Below are 18861 nucleotides of genomic sequence, written 5' to 3' on the forward strand. Positions count from 1 at the left end.
AACACAACGAGATTTTCCCCCTGACTTCTTCCTCCCACCAATTCCCTGGTGAGCTGCAGACTCAATTCCCTGGAGTCCCCACTAAAGAAAAAATTCAACAGGTCTTAAAAAGAAAGCTTTATATAAAAAGAAAGAAAAGGACATAAAAATGGTCTCTCTGTATTAAGGTGACAAATACAGGGTTATTTGCTTAAAAGAAAAAAATGAATAAACAGCCTTATCCAAAAAGAATACAATTTAAACATTCCAGCAACTACACACATGTCAATACAAAAAAAACAATATAAACTTATTGTCTTATTATCTTTGTACTTACAACTTGGAAACAGAAGATTAGAAAGGCAGGAGATAAAAAATTACTCTCATAGCCGAGACGCCAAAGACACAAGACAAAGAACAAAGAACTCACACACAAACTTCCCTCCACCCAGATTTGAAAAAGTCTTGTTTCCTGATTGGTCCTCTGGTCAGGTGTTTTAGGTTACTGGTGTTACCCCTTTATAGGTAAAAGAACATTAACCCTTAGCTATCTGTTTATGACAAGGGGGCTCAGCCTCCCCAAACCTTGCACTGCCAAGGGGACAGTGGGGCCCATGATCAGGGGCCCTGGCCAAGTTAGGTCCCCCTGGAAAAGTCTCCCCTATGTCAGCCCCAGGGCTGGAGGAGCTCCCACTTCCTGCTACAGCCCGGGGGCTGCAGCAGGGTCACAGAGCTTCTCTGGTCTCAGGGCCACAGCGGGGCAGGGCTAAAGGAGTGATAGGGTGGGGCTGGTGGGGGAAGGGGTGGAACAGAATTGACAGTGGATGGGGCCATGGGTGGAAGGGGGTAGAGCCACAGACAGAAGGTAGGGGCATGGTTCTGGTGCTGGGGCCCCCACACTTGTTCTCCCTTTCCCGGGGGTTTGGCATCACTAGCCCCGGCTTAGCGAGTAGGGTTCAGTGGTCCCCATAATGTGGGGTGCGACTCCTAGGGGGACACAGAGGAACATTCATGGGGGCACCTCAGGACCTGAGCCAGCCCACATAGAGGGCAGGGAGGGAGCAACGCTCTGCCACAGCTCTTCCCCAACCCCACCCTCAGCTTGAGACTCTGGCTCCCAGCCCGGCGTCGACCCCTTTACCCCTGTCCGCACCCCTCTCCCCAGCAAGCAACAGCCCCACTCCTACCAGCCCCGGTTCTTGACCGTAGCTTCCGAGGGGCCACAGCCATGGCTAAGAGGGCACAATGTGAAATGTTTGGGGACCACTGGTTTAGGGTGACGTCCTCAATCACTTCTCTGCAGTCCAATAAAAGCTATTCCTCACTCACCTACCCCTCCATCAGGACGGACTAGGTATGTTCTGCTGCCCTTCACTCATACAGGAAGGAGAATAACATTTCATTCCACTCAATCCTAAAGTGATTTGTAACCCAAGATCATCCCAAACTGGTCATTTTGGGGAAGCGGCCCCATCATGCTGCATAGCTAGGCAGAGTAGGTGTGTCTATGCAAACACGATCTGTTCCTGAAGTCTTTCCCCAGCTCCTCACTAGGTGAGAGAGGGGAGCTCATTCAGACGCTGCTTACGCTTAGTATTTAAAAACTCCTTAGTGTCCCTATCTGTGCTGGCCTTAGATTTCTCCTCCTGTCCGTTTTTTGACAGCTCAGATGAGGTGACTGAGTGGTTAAGGTGATGGACTGCTACCCCATTACGCTCTGCCTGCAAATCCCATTCTCATCAGAGGCATTTAGTCTTCACCCTCTTTTATAGACAACCATCTCCCCCTTTGGTACAATAACAGATCAAACAATGTTGCTTGTGTTACCCAAAATTGAGTCAGTTAGTAAGCTTAGAGAGAACTAATAATGCCCCTCCCCCCCGCGTTTGGCAGAAAGCAGCACGTTTATTAGCTTGATAGCTAAGCTCAAAAGAAGGGATGGGGGAGGGTGTCACACTCATACTCACGCTCCAGGGACAGGCCTGGCAGTGGAGATGTCAGGATCCTTTAAGGTAAGTGTCCCACAGCTCAGCGATGGATGGTGCGATGAACATCAGTCTCCCTGTGGTGCAATAGAATGTAACACAGCGAACCACTGGCCAGATGGGCCGGGTGAAGGGCATTCACTGGAGGTACAAAGGAGAGTGGGAAAGTCACTTCACAGGCCTTCAAAGAGGGAAAGGACACAAGTTGGGGGAATTTAACAGACCTTTTGAGCATACAGGTTATACAGAGCATACAGATCACTGCTGCTCCTACAACATGATAAGTTCTCAAGCAGCATGTTTCTTACCTTGCCCATCTGTCAATTTTGATGATTATTGATGGAAATATTTTGCCATTGGGTTGTGTGTTGACACAGAAATTGACATTTACCAACAAATACACAATTCTTCCAAGCCTGCCTAGTCTGCAGTTGATGGGTTTAGAGGGACACATTCACTCTTCCAGGTCCCCATTCCAGGCCTGTGCTCTCCAGGTTGTCAACTTCCCGCACTGCTGGGATCCTTCCCTCATCTCCCCTCAAACCACTGCCCCACCCCCACTTCTAGGGTCCCCTCCCTACACTGTCTAACTCCACTGCTGGCAGGATCCTTTCCTGTTCCTTTCATTTCCTGCCTCCACTCTGGGCAAAAGCTCTGCACTCTTCCCACACCAGAAGTTGAACCCAGGCCACCTGGGTGAAAACCAAGAATCCTGACCACTAGACCATATGGGACTATTGTTGCATCTGATGAAGTGGGTATTCACCCACGACAGCTCATGCTCCAATACGTCTGTTAGTCTATAAGGTGCCACCGGATTCTTGGCTGCTCTTATTACTACAACACAGGCCTTGGCTACACTGGAGAGTTACAGTGCAGGTGGTGGCTTTACAGCGCTGTAACTTACTCCCCGTCCACACTGGCAAGGCACATACAGCGCTGTATCTCCCTGGCTACAGTGCTGCATGTGCTCCACCTCGGTGAGAGGAATAAAGAGAACAGAGCTGGTGATGCAGCGCTGGGGTGCCAGTGTAAACAGTGATTAATCTTACTACGCTGTCACTGACCTCCGGAACCTTCCCATAATGCTTTTAAGTAGAGATAACGCTCTTTGTTTTGGTGTGATGCCTCTGTTTGTTTTGTTGTGAGCTCAAGGCTCCCGGAGCTGCTTATCTAAAAACCAAACACAGTTACTGTTTGCAGTGAACGAGCAGAGGCAGGAGGATCCCTTTGGAACACCCACAGTTGGTGTTTGCTTGAGGAGAGAAGCAGCAAGGTGGGCACGGAAGGGGGGTCTGTTTTGGATCAGCGGCTTATCTGGTCTGTGAGGAAAAAAACAAAGGCAGCTATTTGCATTTAGTGAATGAGAGAGGGGTGGGGGAGGAGGCTTGAACTTGCCAGGCAGGGAGCTGACACAGTGTCAGCTCCAAAAATCCACTCGCTCTGTTTTCCCCACGCTCCGTGTCAAACTCCACCCTATCCTCCTCTTTTGAAAAGCACATTGCAGCCTCTTGAATGCTGGGATAGCTGCCCATAATGCACCACTCCCAACAGCGCTGCAAATGTGGCCATGACAGAGTGCTGGTAGCTGTCAGTGTGTCCACACTGCAGAGCTTTCCCTAAACAGCTGTAGGAAGACAGCTTTAACTCCCAGCGCTGGACAACTGCAAGTGTAGCCAAACCCTCTCTAAGCCGACCCCTTATGAGAACAGCAGGGACTAGCATGCCTAGATGTCCCGATTTTTGGGTCTTTTTCTTATATAGGTGCCTATTAACTCCACCCCCATCCCAATTTTTCACATTTGCTGTCGGATCACCCTAGCAGGGGTTGAACACAGGGATGCATTAACCTTCAGGTGCTGAGGTTTCCCTCTCTCCATTCCCAGAGCCTGTGATCAGGAAACAGACATCAGGGCTCCCAGGTGCTGCACAGACCATGACTGAGATCAGACCCCATATTATGCAAGGTGCTGTACAAACCCTGGGCAACACTGAGACACCCAGGAGGTTCCCCTCAATTTCCCTGAGCCTCTGCTGCCCAACTTCTTCTGAATCCCTCTGGCTCACCCCCCCCCCACAAAAAACCCATCTTTCTAAACAGTCCTTCTTTCCTTGCCCCCTGATTCTGGTTTCACACCCTGGGACCATCTCCTCTCTTTGTCTCTCCCCCTCCAGGTGAAGCAGAGATGGAGGCAACTTCAGCCACTGGAGTCAGCCTCAGAGAGCACTGCAGCCGGCCCCGGGGGAGGGGGGTGTTTGCAGACACAGGAAGGGAGCAGGGGGTGCTGGGAAGAAGGCGGCAGGAGAACAAAGCTCAGAGACCCAACATGGGGAAATTCCAGGGGGCGGGGCTCTGACACATCCCAGGTGCGGGCAGCTCCTGGGGGCGGTGCTCTGACTCAGCTCGGGGGCGGGGCAGCTCCTGGGGGCGGGGCTCTGGCACATTGTGACGCGGGGCCCGGGATGAACAGCTGCTTCCTGGTTCTCCACGTGCTGCCAGCAGCCCTGGAGCTGCCCGAGCCGGAGCGGAGCCGCTGTTCTCAGCTGCAGCCAGGATCTGCCCCCGGCACCGCTGTGATCCAGGTGGGGACAGAGACTGGGGCCCGGGGGTTCCCCTTGGTGTGGCTGGTGGGGGCGGGAGGGTAGAAGCCGGAGCTGCAGGCGGGGGAAGGGCGGTGGGACATTGTGACCCGGAGCCCCCGGGGAATGAGAGTCGCTGCGGGGCAGGAAAGTGACTCTGCCCCAGGGAGCCTTGGAGAAGCCTTGAAGGCGCCTCGGCCCCAGTGGAGCTGCAGGAGGATCCGCCCGCCTGCCCCGTTGGGATGGGGGGGCCAGTCCCGGCCGTTGTGTGGGGGGAAGGGGCGGACCCCGGGCCAGGCGGGGGCGGGCGGTGTATTAAATCCCTCCCCATAGCAATGTGCTACTCCCGGGCACTGCGCATGCCCAGTAACAGCCGCTGTAGCCGCTGCCCTTCCCCCTGCCGGACCAGCCGTAACGTTCCGCCGGGCGCTGGGGGCAGGGCTGGAGCGGGGCGGGGGAGTAACAGGGAGCGTGGAGGGGGCGGGCGCAGAGCAGGAAATTGATGGGCGGGGGGTCAGGCATCTGGAGGCGGGGTTCGTGGGGGGCTAAAGGGCACAATCCGGGCTGGGGGGAGGAGCAGGAGTTGAGCTCAGGGGGAGGCCCTGGCAAAGCCCCCCCCTTTGGTCTGAGGGCGGAGGTGTCGAGGGGGGAGTAGAAGCCGGAGTTGCATGGCGGGGAGGTCACTGGGGCGGGCGGGGGTAGATCTGTCTCTGTGCAGCCAGGACATTCACAGGGTGGGAGGGAGGTGAGTTAACTGGATCCTGTCCCTGTTTTTGCCACTTCCTCCCACACACACATTCTCTCAAGATTTCCCTTTTTCTCTCTCATTATCACACGTGGCTATAAAATCCAGGGAGATTCTCCTCCCCCCCCCCCCGCAATGATCAGCTCTCTAATTGCCTCTGATTTTCCCTTTTCTCTCCATACTTCTCAAATGTCAATTTAAAATCTCTCCGATGAGGGGTGGATTTTCCCACCCATTTTATCTGCAGCGATTTGTCCTTGTTTGGGTGGGAAATTGTTGCCCTGGGTCATTCCCCAGAACATGGCTCCCACTGGAGTGGGATGGGATGAGGTTCCCGATCTCTGCCAGGGCAGGGAAGGGAAGGGAGGAGCACATCCCCCATGGAGACTGCCCAGACCCCATTTCACAATTCCCTTGCGGCCCCCTTCCATTGTCCAGGGAACCTTCCAGCTCCCCCCGCCCTTAAATAAGCTCCTCAAAGGGCTCTGAGCTGCTCACGTGAATGGTTGCCCCGTGGCCGGGGGGGACCATCACATTCTGTTTATGTATTGGACAGTCATATAAAATCTAGTCCAACAGTCCCCCTTTTCCACTAGTTATTTAATAGCAACATCAAATCCCCTCCGATCTTGGTGGTTTTCTCTCATGTTATCAAATGTCGTTTGTGACAGGGTTCTCTCTGCTTGTCTCAAAGATTGATATAAAATACCCCAAACATTTGCCCCACTTCTCTCTAGTTGTTTTATTTCTGATTGAATATGATGGGTTGTTTCCCAATGTGCTAAGATGCAGCCGCCTCTGGGGTGGATCCATGGTGGCCATTATTTGCTAGTGACAGCCCGTGGATCTTTCTTGCCCTCCAGTCCTTCCATTCTCCTGTTAAAGAAGCACTCTCCAGGCTCCCTCTGCCTGTGTGACTGGCCAGCAGGAGGTGGTGTTAACTTTCTAGCCACTTCTCACACTCTGTGAGGTAACACTTGCAGGGGCAGGGAAGGTGTCTGTGTGGGGAGATTACAGCTGAAGGGGCATTGTGGTAAGGGGAGGCCTCTGGGTGGCTGGGCAGGGGGTACCCTAGTCAGGTTGGTGGGTTGTGGAGGTTTGGGGTTTTCGGGGGTGGTGGTTCTGATGTGCCCATCCCTGAGGCTATGGGTCCTGGAGGTGGGTATCGCTGGGAGCCTGGTGGCTGCAGAACAGTGGGGGCGGGTGTCTCTTGGGGAGGCGGGACAGAGGGTTAGAGGGAGCCTGGTTCTGTGCCAGGGGCTCTGTCTGTGCTTCCCCCGCTGGTTCCTGGTTTTGTTGCCATGCCCAGTGCACAGAGCTGGGGGAGGGGATCCCTGGCACTAGATGAGGGCATGCCAGGGAAGCAGAGTGATGGGTCGCACTGTAAAGCATCAGGGGGTCACACTGGGCAGAGAAAGGGGTCCCAGGCAAATGTCAGGGTAGATCGTTCTGGAGGGTGGGGAAGTTCCTAGGCAGGCAGTGAGGGACTGAGTTCCCAGTGGGGGGGGTCCCTTGAGGGGGTCCCTGGCTGCTGGGGGCTCTTGGTGGGGGGAACCCTTTGGGATTCCCAACATGGCAATCATGGTGTGGTGGGGGTTGTCTGGCCGGTGGGGCTTTGAGGGGTATCTGGGGTCCCTGGCCAGGGACTCTGGGGGCTGCGTCCCAGGGAATATCTGATGGGATTCTGGCTGGGGGGTGTCTGGGGCCCCTGGCTGGGGGAACTGGGCTCTGGGTACTAGGGGGTGTCTGGGGGCTGCTGCTAACCATGATCCTTCTCTCTGGTTAACTTGTACCAGAGTCCTGGATCCTAGTCACCAGGTCACCAAGTCCATTCCCCAGTCACGTGCCCTGTCACTGTGAAAACTTTCTGTCCACTTAGCAAACACTGTTAGTGTGAAATCACAGAATTTACTTTTCTCCTCTTTTGAATACTGCAGGAACTTTCGGTTCCGTTTGGAAAATTTTTGCCCCCAGTCCTTGTCCTAGATCTGCAGGGGTGAGGGAGGTGGGAAGGGAGTCAGCACTGCCACACGATGGTCTTTTCCACAGCGTTCTGAACTCATTCTTTCTGAAATCCGGTGTCATTGAGAGCGTTGTTAATCCAGAGTCACTGTATGGAAAGACAAGGAGTGATTCCAGATGGACAGTGGGTCAAATGAGATCAGCCATTCTCCCTGTGAGGAGGGGCTCCCATTAGCTGCTCTCCCCAGAGAGCTAAAGGAGGGAAGCTGCTCATACACTCTGTCCCTCTCTGTCCCAGCTGCTGCTCCCTCAGTGGGGCTCTGTGCTGGGAAGTGACCTTAATTAAAGCTTCTTCTCTGCCCGGCCCAGGGGATGACTTTCTGCAGCTGGTCCTAGCCCCCTAGGGCAGTCCTGGGCCCTGTTACTACTAAATTCTGAGCCAGAGTCTCCAGGTAACTGAAAAGACCTCAGGGAATGTCCTAGGGTCTGGCAAGAAAGTGACTCTGCACAAACAACACCACCTCATTTCTCCTCCCATTAGCGGTTGCCAGGAGGAAATCCAGCCATGGGAGAGCAAAGCCCCCAGGAATGGGACTGTCCCAGCCAGAGGGGCAGTGAGAGAGGACAGGGGAAGGAGAGACTGAAAGGGGCAGTGGGAAAAATGAATGTGGGTGAGAGATTTCCAGCTCTCTAGTCCACCCAGACACATGTATTGCTGCATCCTGGGGCAGAAGCACTTTCCAGTGAACAAAACAAGGATCAGACAGAGCAAAAGCCAGTTCCTGACTCCATATTCCCCCTGCTGGGGTGTGGCTGCCGTGGGGTCAGTGTCTGAGGGAATCCCCCACAGTGACTCCTTTGGTTCTGCTCTTTTCTAGCCTTGTGTTCAGAGAAGGGGTGAGGGGAGAGAGAAGGGAGGTTAAAAATGTGTCTGTGGACTTAGCCTGGCAGGAGGGGCCAGGTCTAAATTGTAATAAACAGATTGAGCATTTCCCAGCATGACAGAATCTAGGGTGTCTGTCTGCAGGGAAAGGGCCTGGGGGAATTGTGATGTGAAACTGGGGGTTAGGTCTGGCATAACTGTCCCATACCCCTAATCATTTTTGTTGCCCTTTTCTGAACCTTTTCCAATTCCAATATATCTATTTTTGAGATGGGGTGACATGTGCATGCAGTATTCAAGATGTGGGTGTATCATGGATTTATTTGCTGTTTTTACAAATATGATCTATGAGATATTCTGTCATATCTATCACTTTCTTAATTATTTCCTACATTGTTCACTTTTTTTCACTGCTGCTGCACATTGAGTGGATGTTTTCAGAGAACTATCCACAATGACTCCAAGATCCATCTCTTGAGTGGAAACAACTAATTTAGACCCCATCATTTTGTATGTATAGTTGGGATTGTGTTTTCCAATGGGCTGCACTATGTGCTATCCTGTCATCTAGTACTGCTGAGATCCTGGATTCAGTAATATCCCTGCCCTTCCTGTTCCCTTTCTCCACCGAACCCCGCCAGCCCATGCTTCCTGTTCCCAGCTACCCCAGGATTCTCGCACTGTCTCTGAACCTCTCTGTCAGCAAGAAGCAGTGCCAGGGACACTTGCCCTCTGTCTGGAGTTTTCGATTTCTGGGACATGGATTTACTTTCTCTGTGTTGTAAGAGGCTCTGTCATAATGAGTGTCTGTGATGTTACCCAGAGTACAATCTGGACTGTTAAATAGCTGTCCCCTCAGTCCTCCAGCATGGGGTGCCTTTTCCGCTGTTTTCCTACGAGAACAGCCCCTCTTGGCCAATTAACACACAGTCTCCAGCATGTAACTCACTCCCAGCTACACAGTATTGAGTGCTGCTAGACAGCCACTCATGAATTACACCTCAGGAGAAAACCAGCAAATTCTCAAGTGCCCAACTTTCCCCCAGAAATGTGCATCTTGCACTGTCCAGCACGCTACTGAACGACCCAAGCTCATATGAAGTCTGTCATTTCATCAGCGGAAAATGACATGCACCAGCTTGTTTTCCCAAACAGAGTTTCCAACACACTTCAATCCACACATACTGGTTAGATGAACAATAAATCAAGATTGTTAACTACCAAAAACTAAAACTAGGCCCAGTCCATGAAAGAGGCACTCCCAGGAGAGACTGTATAAAGGCTGGAACATGAAACACCTTTGTAAACCTGGGACAGCTGCCTTGGGGACAATGACAGGGAGAATCCCCCGAAGTGACTCCTTTGTTTCTGCTCTTCTCTGGCCTCCGATTGTTTCTTCCAACGTGGAGTACTTTGCACTTGTCTCTACTGAATTTGATCCTATTTACTTCAGATCATTTCTCCCGTTTGTCCAGATCATTTTGAATTTTAATCCAATGCTCCAAAGTACTTACAACCCCTCCCAGCTCGGTGTTGTCCGCAAACTTGATACGTGTAAGAGAGAGACTGTTACTGGAAGGGTTTCCCCATGTGTCAGAGGGTTACACCCTGGTGGGAGGGGGCTAGGCCTGTACTGGAATAAGGTCACTCTGTGCTTCACAGTGTGCTAGAACCTAGAATGTGCATTAGCAGGGGAAAAGCTGGGGGGAATCGGCTTGGGGAATGGACAAAAGCCTAGTCTGAATTCTCACACCTTGCCCTTTTCACCCTGGCAGGCCAGAGAATAACATCCATGTTTCGCTGCACATCATCTCGTCCTCCCAGGGGCAAGGAAATGGCTGCAATGGAACTGGCTCAGGTAAGAGATTATCAGGGTGGCGGGCCCTGCTTGGAGGTTGAGGAGCAGTAAATGCATAAGAGGGTGGGAATTGCTAGAGGTGGTGGGAAGCAGGAAATATCTCAGGTGAAGAAAGGGAGAGGACAGCATGTGACAAACCTGCTGAGACTTGTGTAGTGTAGGGCGTGATGGGTTGTCACCCCCAGGAGGCAGTTTGTGGAGCTTCTGGGAACTGCTGTGTCCTCTAACCCTCACGCTGGGCTGGCCCTTCTCACACTGCTTTGCTGGAGATTTCGCCAGCCTCTCCAGGGCCTGTTATCACCCAACACAACAGCAGGTGGCGTCATGCAGCCAACTAAGCTACCTGAGTGCGTTACCTAAGCCAATCAAGAACAGATAGAAGACAAGAGCCAATTTCCCACTCCCCAACCTTGCACACTTGCTGTAGTATAAATCCAGAATGATACCATCTTATAGTGCACAGGGACATCTATAATGCAAGCTCATTAATGTAGTTCCCCTTCCCCTCGATATGGGACAGATGTGCACAACAAGCTGAGATTTTCCCCAGACACTTCACTCAAAATACGCTGGTTAAGATAAAGCATCAAACAAGTTTATTAACTGCAGAAAGATAGATGAAGTGATTATAAGTGATAACAAACAGATCAAAGCAGATTATTTAGCAAATAACCAAAACTCAGACTAAGCCTAACATACTAGATGGATAGAATTTGAATTAGCAATTTCTCACCCTGACTGATGGTACAAGCAGTCCCCCAAGTTTCCATACACAAGCTAGAAATCTCTTGATCCTGGGAGCAGCACTTCCCCCACATCCGTTTTTGTTTCTCAGGTGTTTCCAGAAGTTCTCTTGTGTGGAGAATGAGGCCAAGAGATGATGTCACACCCCACCTTATGTAGCTTTTCCATATGGTGGGAACCTTTTGTTCCAAACTCAGTTCCTAGTCCAGTTTGTGGAAAAATACAGGTACTAAAATAGAGTTTAGTGTCATGTGGTCTGGTCACAGGCCCTGCTGAGTCATAGTAGCCATGACTCATAGGCTGGCTGAAACATTCACAGGAAGGCTAAGCTCTTCCACAGTCCATTGTCTTTGTTGAGCCATCAGCACTGTCTGGCTTCTTCATTGTTGTACCTGAAAGGCTCCTTGTGGCTGTTACCCAGAGTAAGCACATTTGAAATACAGATACAGAGTCAATATCCATAACTTCAGATACGAACATGATATGTGCACACAAATAGGATAATCATATTCAGCAAATCAGAACTTTTCCAGTGACACCACACATGATGCATCTTCTACAAAATAGATCATAATTATGTCCTAATCATATTATAATCATACCACTATGATGAATATGGGGGTGTAGTGTCAGATAGGTCCTAATTTCAAGGCACAGGAGTTGGGAATGGAACTTCCCCTCTTTGTGGAACAGGAAATAACCCTCCAGCCAGGGCTGGGACAACTTCCCAGACTCTCAGTGATGGAGCCTGAATCTACTGACATTTCATTAATTACCACCAACCCCAATCTTTGTGGCAACTGTAAACTTTATCAGTGATGATTTTGTACTCTCTTCTAAGTCATGGATAAGAATGTTAAATAGCACAGGGTCAAGAACCAATCCCTGCAGGAACCTGCTAGAAAGAAATCCACTCGATCATGGTTCCCCATTTACTATCAGAGTTTTTAATCTATTTAATGTATGCCGTGTTTATTTTGTATCATTCTAGTTTTTTTTAGTAAAAATATTGTGCTAATCAAGTCATGTCCCTTACGGAAGTTTAGGTATATTACATCAATACTATTAGCTGCAACCAAACTTTTGATCTCATCCAATAAGGATATCCCGTTAGTTTGATAAGCTCTATTTTCTCTAAACCTTTGTTAATGGGCACTACTATTCTGACCTTCTAACTTCTATTCTTTATGATTAACTTCCCCTTTCTTCCATATATTTTATTTGGAGAGTGCTTGGATTCCTACCAGGGAGCCACTATTAGGGTCCAGAGACAGCCCCATCTCCTATATTAAGCTCTGGCTAGTAGCTATGTGATAAATGTGAAGACCCTGCTTCTGTCTGTCAGATGGGAGACACAAAGGTTCTCTCTTTCTACCCTCTGATGCCTCCTGGCTGCCGTAAGCAGGGTGGGGTGGGACTCTGTTAACATGTGCCTCCCGGAGCTTCCATTTCCCTGGTGCTGCTGTTCCGTGAATAGTGGGGTTGTGAGTGGGTCAGCAGATACAGAGTATTGGACTCCTGCACTTTCAGGGGCCGGTGACCTTCGAGGAGGTGTCTGTGTATTTCTCCAGGGAAGAGGGGACTCTGCTGGACCCCACTCAGAGAGCCCTCTACAGAGATGTCATGCAGGGGAACTATGAGACGATGGTCTTGCTGGGTAAGGATTCCTGTCCCTTCTGTTCTTGGAAGGGGAAATGAAGAGTGAAGGTTCATGCCACCCCCACAATGCCATCTGTACCCTGTCCTGTTTCAGCATCACCCCAATAGACCAGTAACATACATACTACCAGAGACCCTCCTCTGCTGCAGAACACTTTGGGAACAGAGCACAGGAGCAGCATCACACAATGTCAAATATCTCCTCTTTACTCAAGTAAAACTGGGGTTAGGTCCAGCATAATGAAGAGAAGCTTCCTACCCCCAGCCTTCTCTCAAACCCTGAGCCTTCTCTACCCAAACCAGTATGTGCTTGGGGTGTAACAAGCAGGCGGCTGGAGTCAGAGCTGCCAGTCCAGGGTTACTTATCATACAGACACTCAGTGCGTCCTTGAACTCTGACTGGGAGTATCCAGACAGGGGAGCTCCAGCAGCAGAACACTGAATCTCACCCAGGATTACAGATGACACAACTCCTCGCTGATCTGGATTGCACCCCAGCATGTGAAAATGGCCTAGGTTGGTAGTGACATTTCTTGAGACATGAAGAGTCTTGCTCCCATATCACCAGGTGTAATAAAAATAACAGGAAAGGCCAAATATGGAAAACTGCTTGTTCAGCTTGCTTTTGACCTGCGTCATATTTTGCAATATATTCCAAATAAGGAAATTAACGTGCAACGTATGTGTTATTGTTTGTGGTATTAAGCTGTAAAAGGCTTGTGTGATTTTTAGCTCGGGAACAGTATTCCAATAGCTGTCGCCCCCTGCGTGCTTGTAACCAAGAAAAGAGCCTCAGGCTGAGCTGATTCAAATATTAATCCAGTGGTCGTTTTCCACAACAGCCTCAATAGGTCCCTGTGATGGAATGTAAGGCTACATCTAGACTACCCACCGTATCGGTGGGTTAAAATCGATTGCTCGGGGATCGATATATGGCGTCTCATCTAGACGCCATATATCGATCCCCGAGCGCGCTTATATCGATTCCGGAACTCCACCATCCCCAAAGGAGTTGCTGATTTGACAGGGGGAGCCGCGGACATCGATCCCGCGTGGTGAGGATGGGTGAGTAATCCGATCTTAGATATTCGACTTCAGTTACGTTATTCACGTAGCTGAATTTGCGTATCTAAGATCGATTTCCCCCCGTAGTGTAGACCAGCCCTTAATGTCTTCACACCTTCCCCCTGCAGCAGAATGGCTGTTTGACCAGCTGTTTGCCTTGCTATCTCTGAGGAACTGGTCTGTGGGTGTTCCCCAGAACTGTAACTTTTTCAGTAATATCATACTGTAAAATCTCACAATTTTACATACAGTGTTACTACACATTTTAACAGGAGGATAATATTCAGTAGGTTATGCATTTTCTAAAGATACCTCACAAGCCATTTTCCACTAGCAAGGTCTTCTCTGTTCACAGAATTTCTGATAGTTTGATGTCTGCTGGCACTGGAGATCACTATTTTGGCATCTCTCTCTCTGTCTCAGTGAGCACCCGCTGTGGTTGTTGAAAGTCTGTGATGGGATCTATGGGATGCAACTGAACAGTGGGACCCCTGAGCCCTTTATCCCACCACCTGGACTCCCTCTCACACATGTGATGCTGAGACAAGCTGTGAATCTCTGGCAGATATTGCACTTACACAGACATCCGTAGGTAGGGACACAGCCAACTGAATTACATGACTGCTTCTGCAGCCACTCATAACACTAATGATAGAAAGTCGTCCCCCCTACAGCTCTGCAGCCTTGCACCCCTGGATCATACCATCTTGCCTTAATCAGAAGCCTGATCAGTGTGAGTTTATTACACAGGGTCCACCCCTCCCTCACTGTGAATAGTACATGAACCAGCCTTGTAATGGAGCTGAGATTTCCCAAGAACTTCAAGCAAAATACACCAGTTTAAGTAGAGCATAAAACAGATTTATTAACTACAGAAAGATGGAGTTTTAAGGATTATAAGTTTTAGGAATAAAAGATCAAAGTAAATTACCATGGAAATTAAAGATAAATTCACAATCTAAACTTTACACCTTATTACACTAGGGCGTAGTTCAGTTATGCACATAGGAAGGCTTAATGCTCGAGCTGCTGCACATGCTGGGCAGGCTTAAGGTCGGGCTCCCCATGGCAGGAAAGAAGAAGACTCGGCCCCTGGAGGGGCAGACTGGGGCTTCCTGGATCCCATTTGCTCACAGCCAGCGCCCTGCCCCCACTCCCAAGTCATCCATGGCGCCCCCAGGTCGGCCAGAATGGAGCAGCAGTTTTCACTGCACTACGTCCACTTATGGCTTACAGGCAACTCCCAGACTCACCACAGTCCACCATCTCAGCCAGAAAGGAGCCCACTCAGCCTCACCATTGCTGCTTTTCCTTCCCCCCAGAACCCCGCTTCTCCTGGGCTGCAAGGAGCCATCCCTGGGATGCCAATAGGCAGCCACAGGGTTCTGTCTCCCAGCAGCCAACCGCACCTCCATGGGTTCAGCCCTCAGAAGGGCAGGTGGGGGTTTCCTGGATCCCAGTTGCTCACAGCCAGCCCAGCCTCCACCTCTAAAACCATCAGTCATGTCCCCAGGTTGGCCATAATGGAGCCGCCATTCTCCACTTGGACTCAGCTTTGCCTGTTTTCCTTTCACCCAGAACCTCCCTTCTTCTCCTGGGCTGCAAGTAGCCACTCCTGGGAAGCCAAGAGGCAGGCACAGGATTCTACCTCCCAGCAGCCAACCACACCTCCCCAGGCTTTGCAGAATGAAGTGTGGTGCTCTACTAACCCCACTTAGCCGCACAGCTTCTTCCCTGCCTTCCTCAGCTCAACTTTCCTCTATTGCCCCATTCCTGCCTCACTTCCTCCTTTGGCCAGTCACGCAAAGGAGCCCAGCAGGAAGTGAGAGCCTCTATAGGCCAACCTCCAACAACAGAGGTGGCCAAGCCACAAGCCTCCAAATGGTGACTGGCCTAACTACTCTAGGTTCTCCAGCCTGACACCAAGGTGCTTTCTCCACTGCTGTCAGCATCCTCTGTCATGCAGGGGTTGGAGTTATCCCAGGGACAGGCCAATAGGAGGAGTGCCCTTTCTGAATAACAAGGGGATCTGGGAAAAGGAAGCCAGCATGTTTCTGCCTGGTTTTGAACCAGGGACCTTTTGCGTGTTAGGCAAATGTGATAACCACTACACTACAGAAACTCCACCTACTGGGATGTTGCTCACTCTGGCACAGACCGATGGACAAATCTAGAGAATGTGGTTTGTAGCCCCTCGATAGGTCAGCTGGCAGGGCAGAGGACTGGAGCCAGCACTCAGGAAGTCGTCCTTACCTCACCCGTGTGACTCCAGGTTGAGGAAGAGCTTCTTTTTCTTCTCCTTGCTGACAAAGAGCAAGAGAAGAATGAAAGGTCAGGTGGGCCAACTCGGTGCAGAAGCCCATGCTGTCTTTTCCTGCTGCATAGCCTGAAATGAGGGACTCGTGGCAGTTAAAGGAACTGCTGCACTCTCAGAAAACATCCCGCCCGTGCATAAAGGAGGATAGAAGAGCCTGTTAGTCTAGCACGCTCCCAACTGAACTGTTTCAGCAGCTGCTAGGTTTCTTTTTGGCCTGTTACTTTTCTGTCTGGGATGTTGTTGTCAGCTGTGGCACAGAAAAAGGACGTCATTGCGAGCTGCCCATGAAGACAAGATTAACTTTTGCCTTCCTTGCTCGGCTTTACTTGCTTCCTCACCCTATTCCTGCCTTAGTTCCTGTGTTACCTGAAGGCAACGGGTGCCCAGTAGTACGAAGAGGAAGTTAGACAGCTAGACCCTGGTGGCAAAAGTTCTACCACCGCTTGCCACCCCACTCTCTTCTCCCAGATTCACATATTGACCGCCAGGGACTTGGTGCCCAGCAGCGCAACGGAAGGCAGTGGACAGAGCCACCCTCGCCTTGAAGCTCTGGCTCATTAAACCGTATCTTCAGTCGCTGATGGCCAATGAGAGACCAACAGGGCTTGCTATTTTAGCACTTGAAAATGCCATTGGTCAGTCACTGGATCTCTTTAATGCTGTTACATAACAAATGAAAATAGAATCTCAGTGTGACATTCTGTACCTTTGGGGGAGTGTGCTGTAACCCCCATATTCCTCATTTTCATATAATCGTGATCTTATATACAGAGCATGCCTTGTAAGGTATCAGGGGAAAGGATATGATCTGCTGAAAGTCATTTCTCTACCCATAGATGTTTACCATTCATGCATATGAAGTTATGAGAATTGTGCAGTGTGGTTATCACTATGCTGTAAGGTGGGGGAGTCAGCCAAATATTAGCTCCCCAGTGACAACAGCAAGGAAAGTAACCAACACCCGGACAGGGTGTCAAACAACCCATCAACAGCCATTGTTCAGCAAGGGAGCTACAGTGCAATCACTTACCTGCAAGAGGACACCCCAGGGGAATTGCTCAGACTTGCTCGGAGAGACGCAGTGATGCTCACCTGACTCTGAAGGGGGAGCAAAGCCAAGAGGGAAGAAAGGACATGATAAAAGCAGAGACATTTGCCATGCTTTGTCTCTCTCGTCCACCTACATCTACAGACACCCCCACACCAAGCAACTGAAGCGCTGACGAAAGGGGAGAGCCTGGTTGAAAAGCCACCAGTCGGCCTGTGGTGAGAAGCATCTAAGTTTGTAAGGGCATTGAAAGGGTTAAGATCAGCTTAGAGTGCATTTTGCTTTTATTTCACAAAAACAACGAGGAGTCCGGTGACACCTTAAGAACTAACAGATTTATTTGGACACAAGCATTCCTGGGTAAAAAGCCCTCTTCTTCAGATGCATGGAGTGAAAATTGCAGATAGTAGCATAAATATATATTGGAACATGATGTAAAGAGAGTTACCATACAAGGGGAGAACCAGTGTTGAAGGCTAATTCAGTCAGGGTGGATGTGGCTCTCTCCAAGTAATTGACAGGGAGGTTTCAATACCAAGAGAGGGAAAATTGCTTTTGTAGTGAGCCAGTCACCCCCAGTCCCTCTTCAAGCTCAAATTAATGGTGTTAAGTTTGCAGATCAGTTGTAACTCTGCAATTTCTCTTTGAAGTCTGTTTTTGAAGTTTTTTGAATGGCTTTTTTTAAATGGCTACTTTGAATGGCTATGTTTAATTGTGTTATAGAATATGAACATGTAAAGGTGTTATGGAAGTCCCATGTGGTCTAGTGGTTAGGATTCTTGGCTTTTACCCAGACAGCCTGGGTTCAATTCCCCACACAGAAACAATGCAGAGCTTCTCCTTGGAGGGGAGACAGGAAACAAAAAGAATGGGAAGGGATCCTGTCAGCAGCAGATCCGAATAGAGTTGGGAGCAGTACTGGATTTGACATGGTGCCATAGTGCTAGGCCCAAGCTCTGAAGGGACCTATAACAGTAACTTCCTCCCCTCTGCAGAAAGGGAGCCTCAGAGCAGCCTGGATTCAGTAGGGGAGCTGAGACCCCATAGGGGCCTGGGAGCTGTAGTTCCTTGACCAGCTCCCTGCCTTGGAGCAGAGAAGGAACATTTCCCAGCATTCCCTTGGCTGCTATCAACAGGAAAGGGAGGGCGGAAGCTGTGAGACTCCATGCGCTGCAGCTTGCTGTGGCTGGGGGGCTGGCTGCTAGAAGGGGGTGCCACCTGTGAATAGGGAAGAGGTGTGACCAAGCAGTAGAAGGCTTTGGCCCAGGTAGCACCCGCAGACGACTTCCCCAGACAGGCTTAGGGATGCTGCTGTGACCTCGCCTGGCAGCCCCCAAAGATGGAACTGGGTGGACTAACTGGACAGGGCCCCTCTCTATCTGAAGCTGGGCAAGGGAGGTATGTGGATCCCACCAGAAGGTAAAATGGTAAGTAAGGAAGGGGAGGCTCTACTGGACCTGGACAGCTTCAGATACAGGACAGGAGGATTTCCACTTCTGAGCCATGAAAATAGAAATTGTCTTTTCCTTTCCAGATGTATCTAATATTCATAAAGGGAATCTAGCCCCTGCCTTCCAGATCTGAACACCTCAAAATCAGGAGTGCTCAAGCTCAATTTGGGCAGCTGTTACTTCATTTCTCCCAAATCAAATATGCTGATCCACTGTCATTTACTCTAGAAAAAGTAGGAGAAAATTGAGCAACAAACGTTGGGGTCTTCATAATGCTAACGAGGGTTGGAATTGCTATTTTCAACAGCCATTACACTTTTTTTTTAGTTTTGTTTGTTTAAAAGGAAGACAGTGATATTGCACTGGCAAATTCCCCTAGAAACAAAGAATGGAACAAAAGAATAATAAAGGCACCTCAACTTTCCTCATTTATGTAGGACAGTCTTATTTTATGGATCCAGACATCTTCCAATCACAGAAGCTGATAATTGTTCCACTTTACTGCAGTTCTGTTATCATGCAGGAACCTAGAGGAGGAAAGTGCCTAACTCCAGAGTCTGCAGCTGCCTAGGGCCAGTGCTGAGG

General features: G+C 50.0%; 1 protein-coding gene and 1 non-coding gene across 2 annotated transcripts in view; one reads left to right on the forward strand and one right to left on the reverse strand.

Annotated features, from left to right (window-relative positions):
- Nucleotides 1–12684, forward strand: part of LOC127052645 (zinc finger protein 707-like) — a 77692-nt gene extending 65008 nt beyond the window's left edge. The window contains exon 3 of the mRNA XM_050956530.1: nt 12267–12684. Within this exon, the coding sequence (XP_050812487.1) occupies nt 12267–12434 (168 nt within the window). The 3' untranslated portion in view covers nt 12435–12684. The remainder of the gene's footprint in view (nt 1–12266) is intronic.
- A 2825-nt stretch (nt 12685–15509) lies between these two features.
- Nucleotides 15510–15582, reverse strand: TRNAV-AAC (transfer RNA valine (anticodon AAC)). Its single transcript has one exon. It is a non-coding gene; the product is annotated as a tRNA-Val (tRNA).
- Between the last annotated feature and the right edge of the window lie 3279 nt (nt 15583–18861).

This window comes from Gopherus flavomarginatus, chromosome 5 (assembly GCF_025201925.1).
Source record: "Gopherus flavomarginatus isolate rGopFla2 chromosome 5, rGopFla2.mat.asm, whole genome shotgun sequence".
NCBI classification, from domain to species: domain Eukaryota; kingdom Metazoa; phylum Chordata; order Testudines; family Testudinidae; genus Gopherus; species Gopherus flavomarginatus.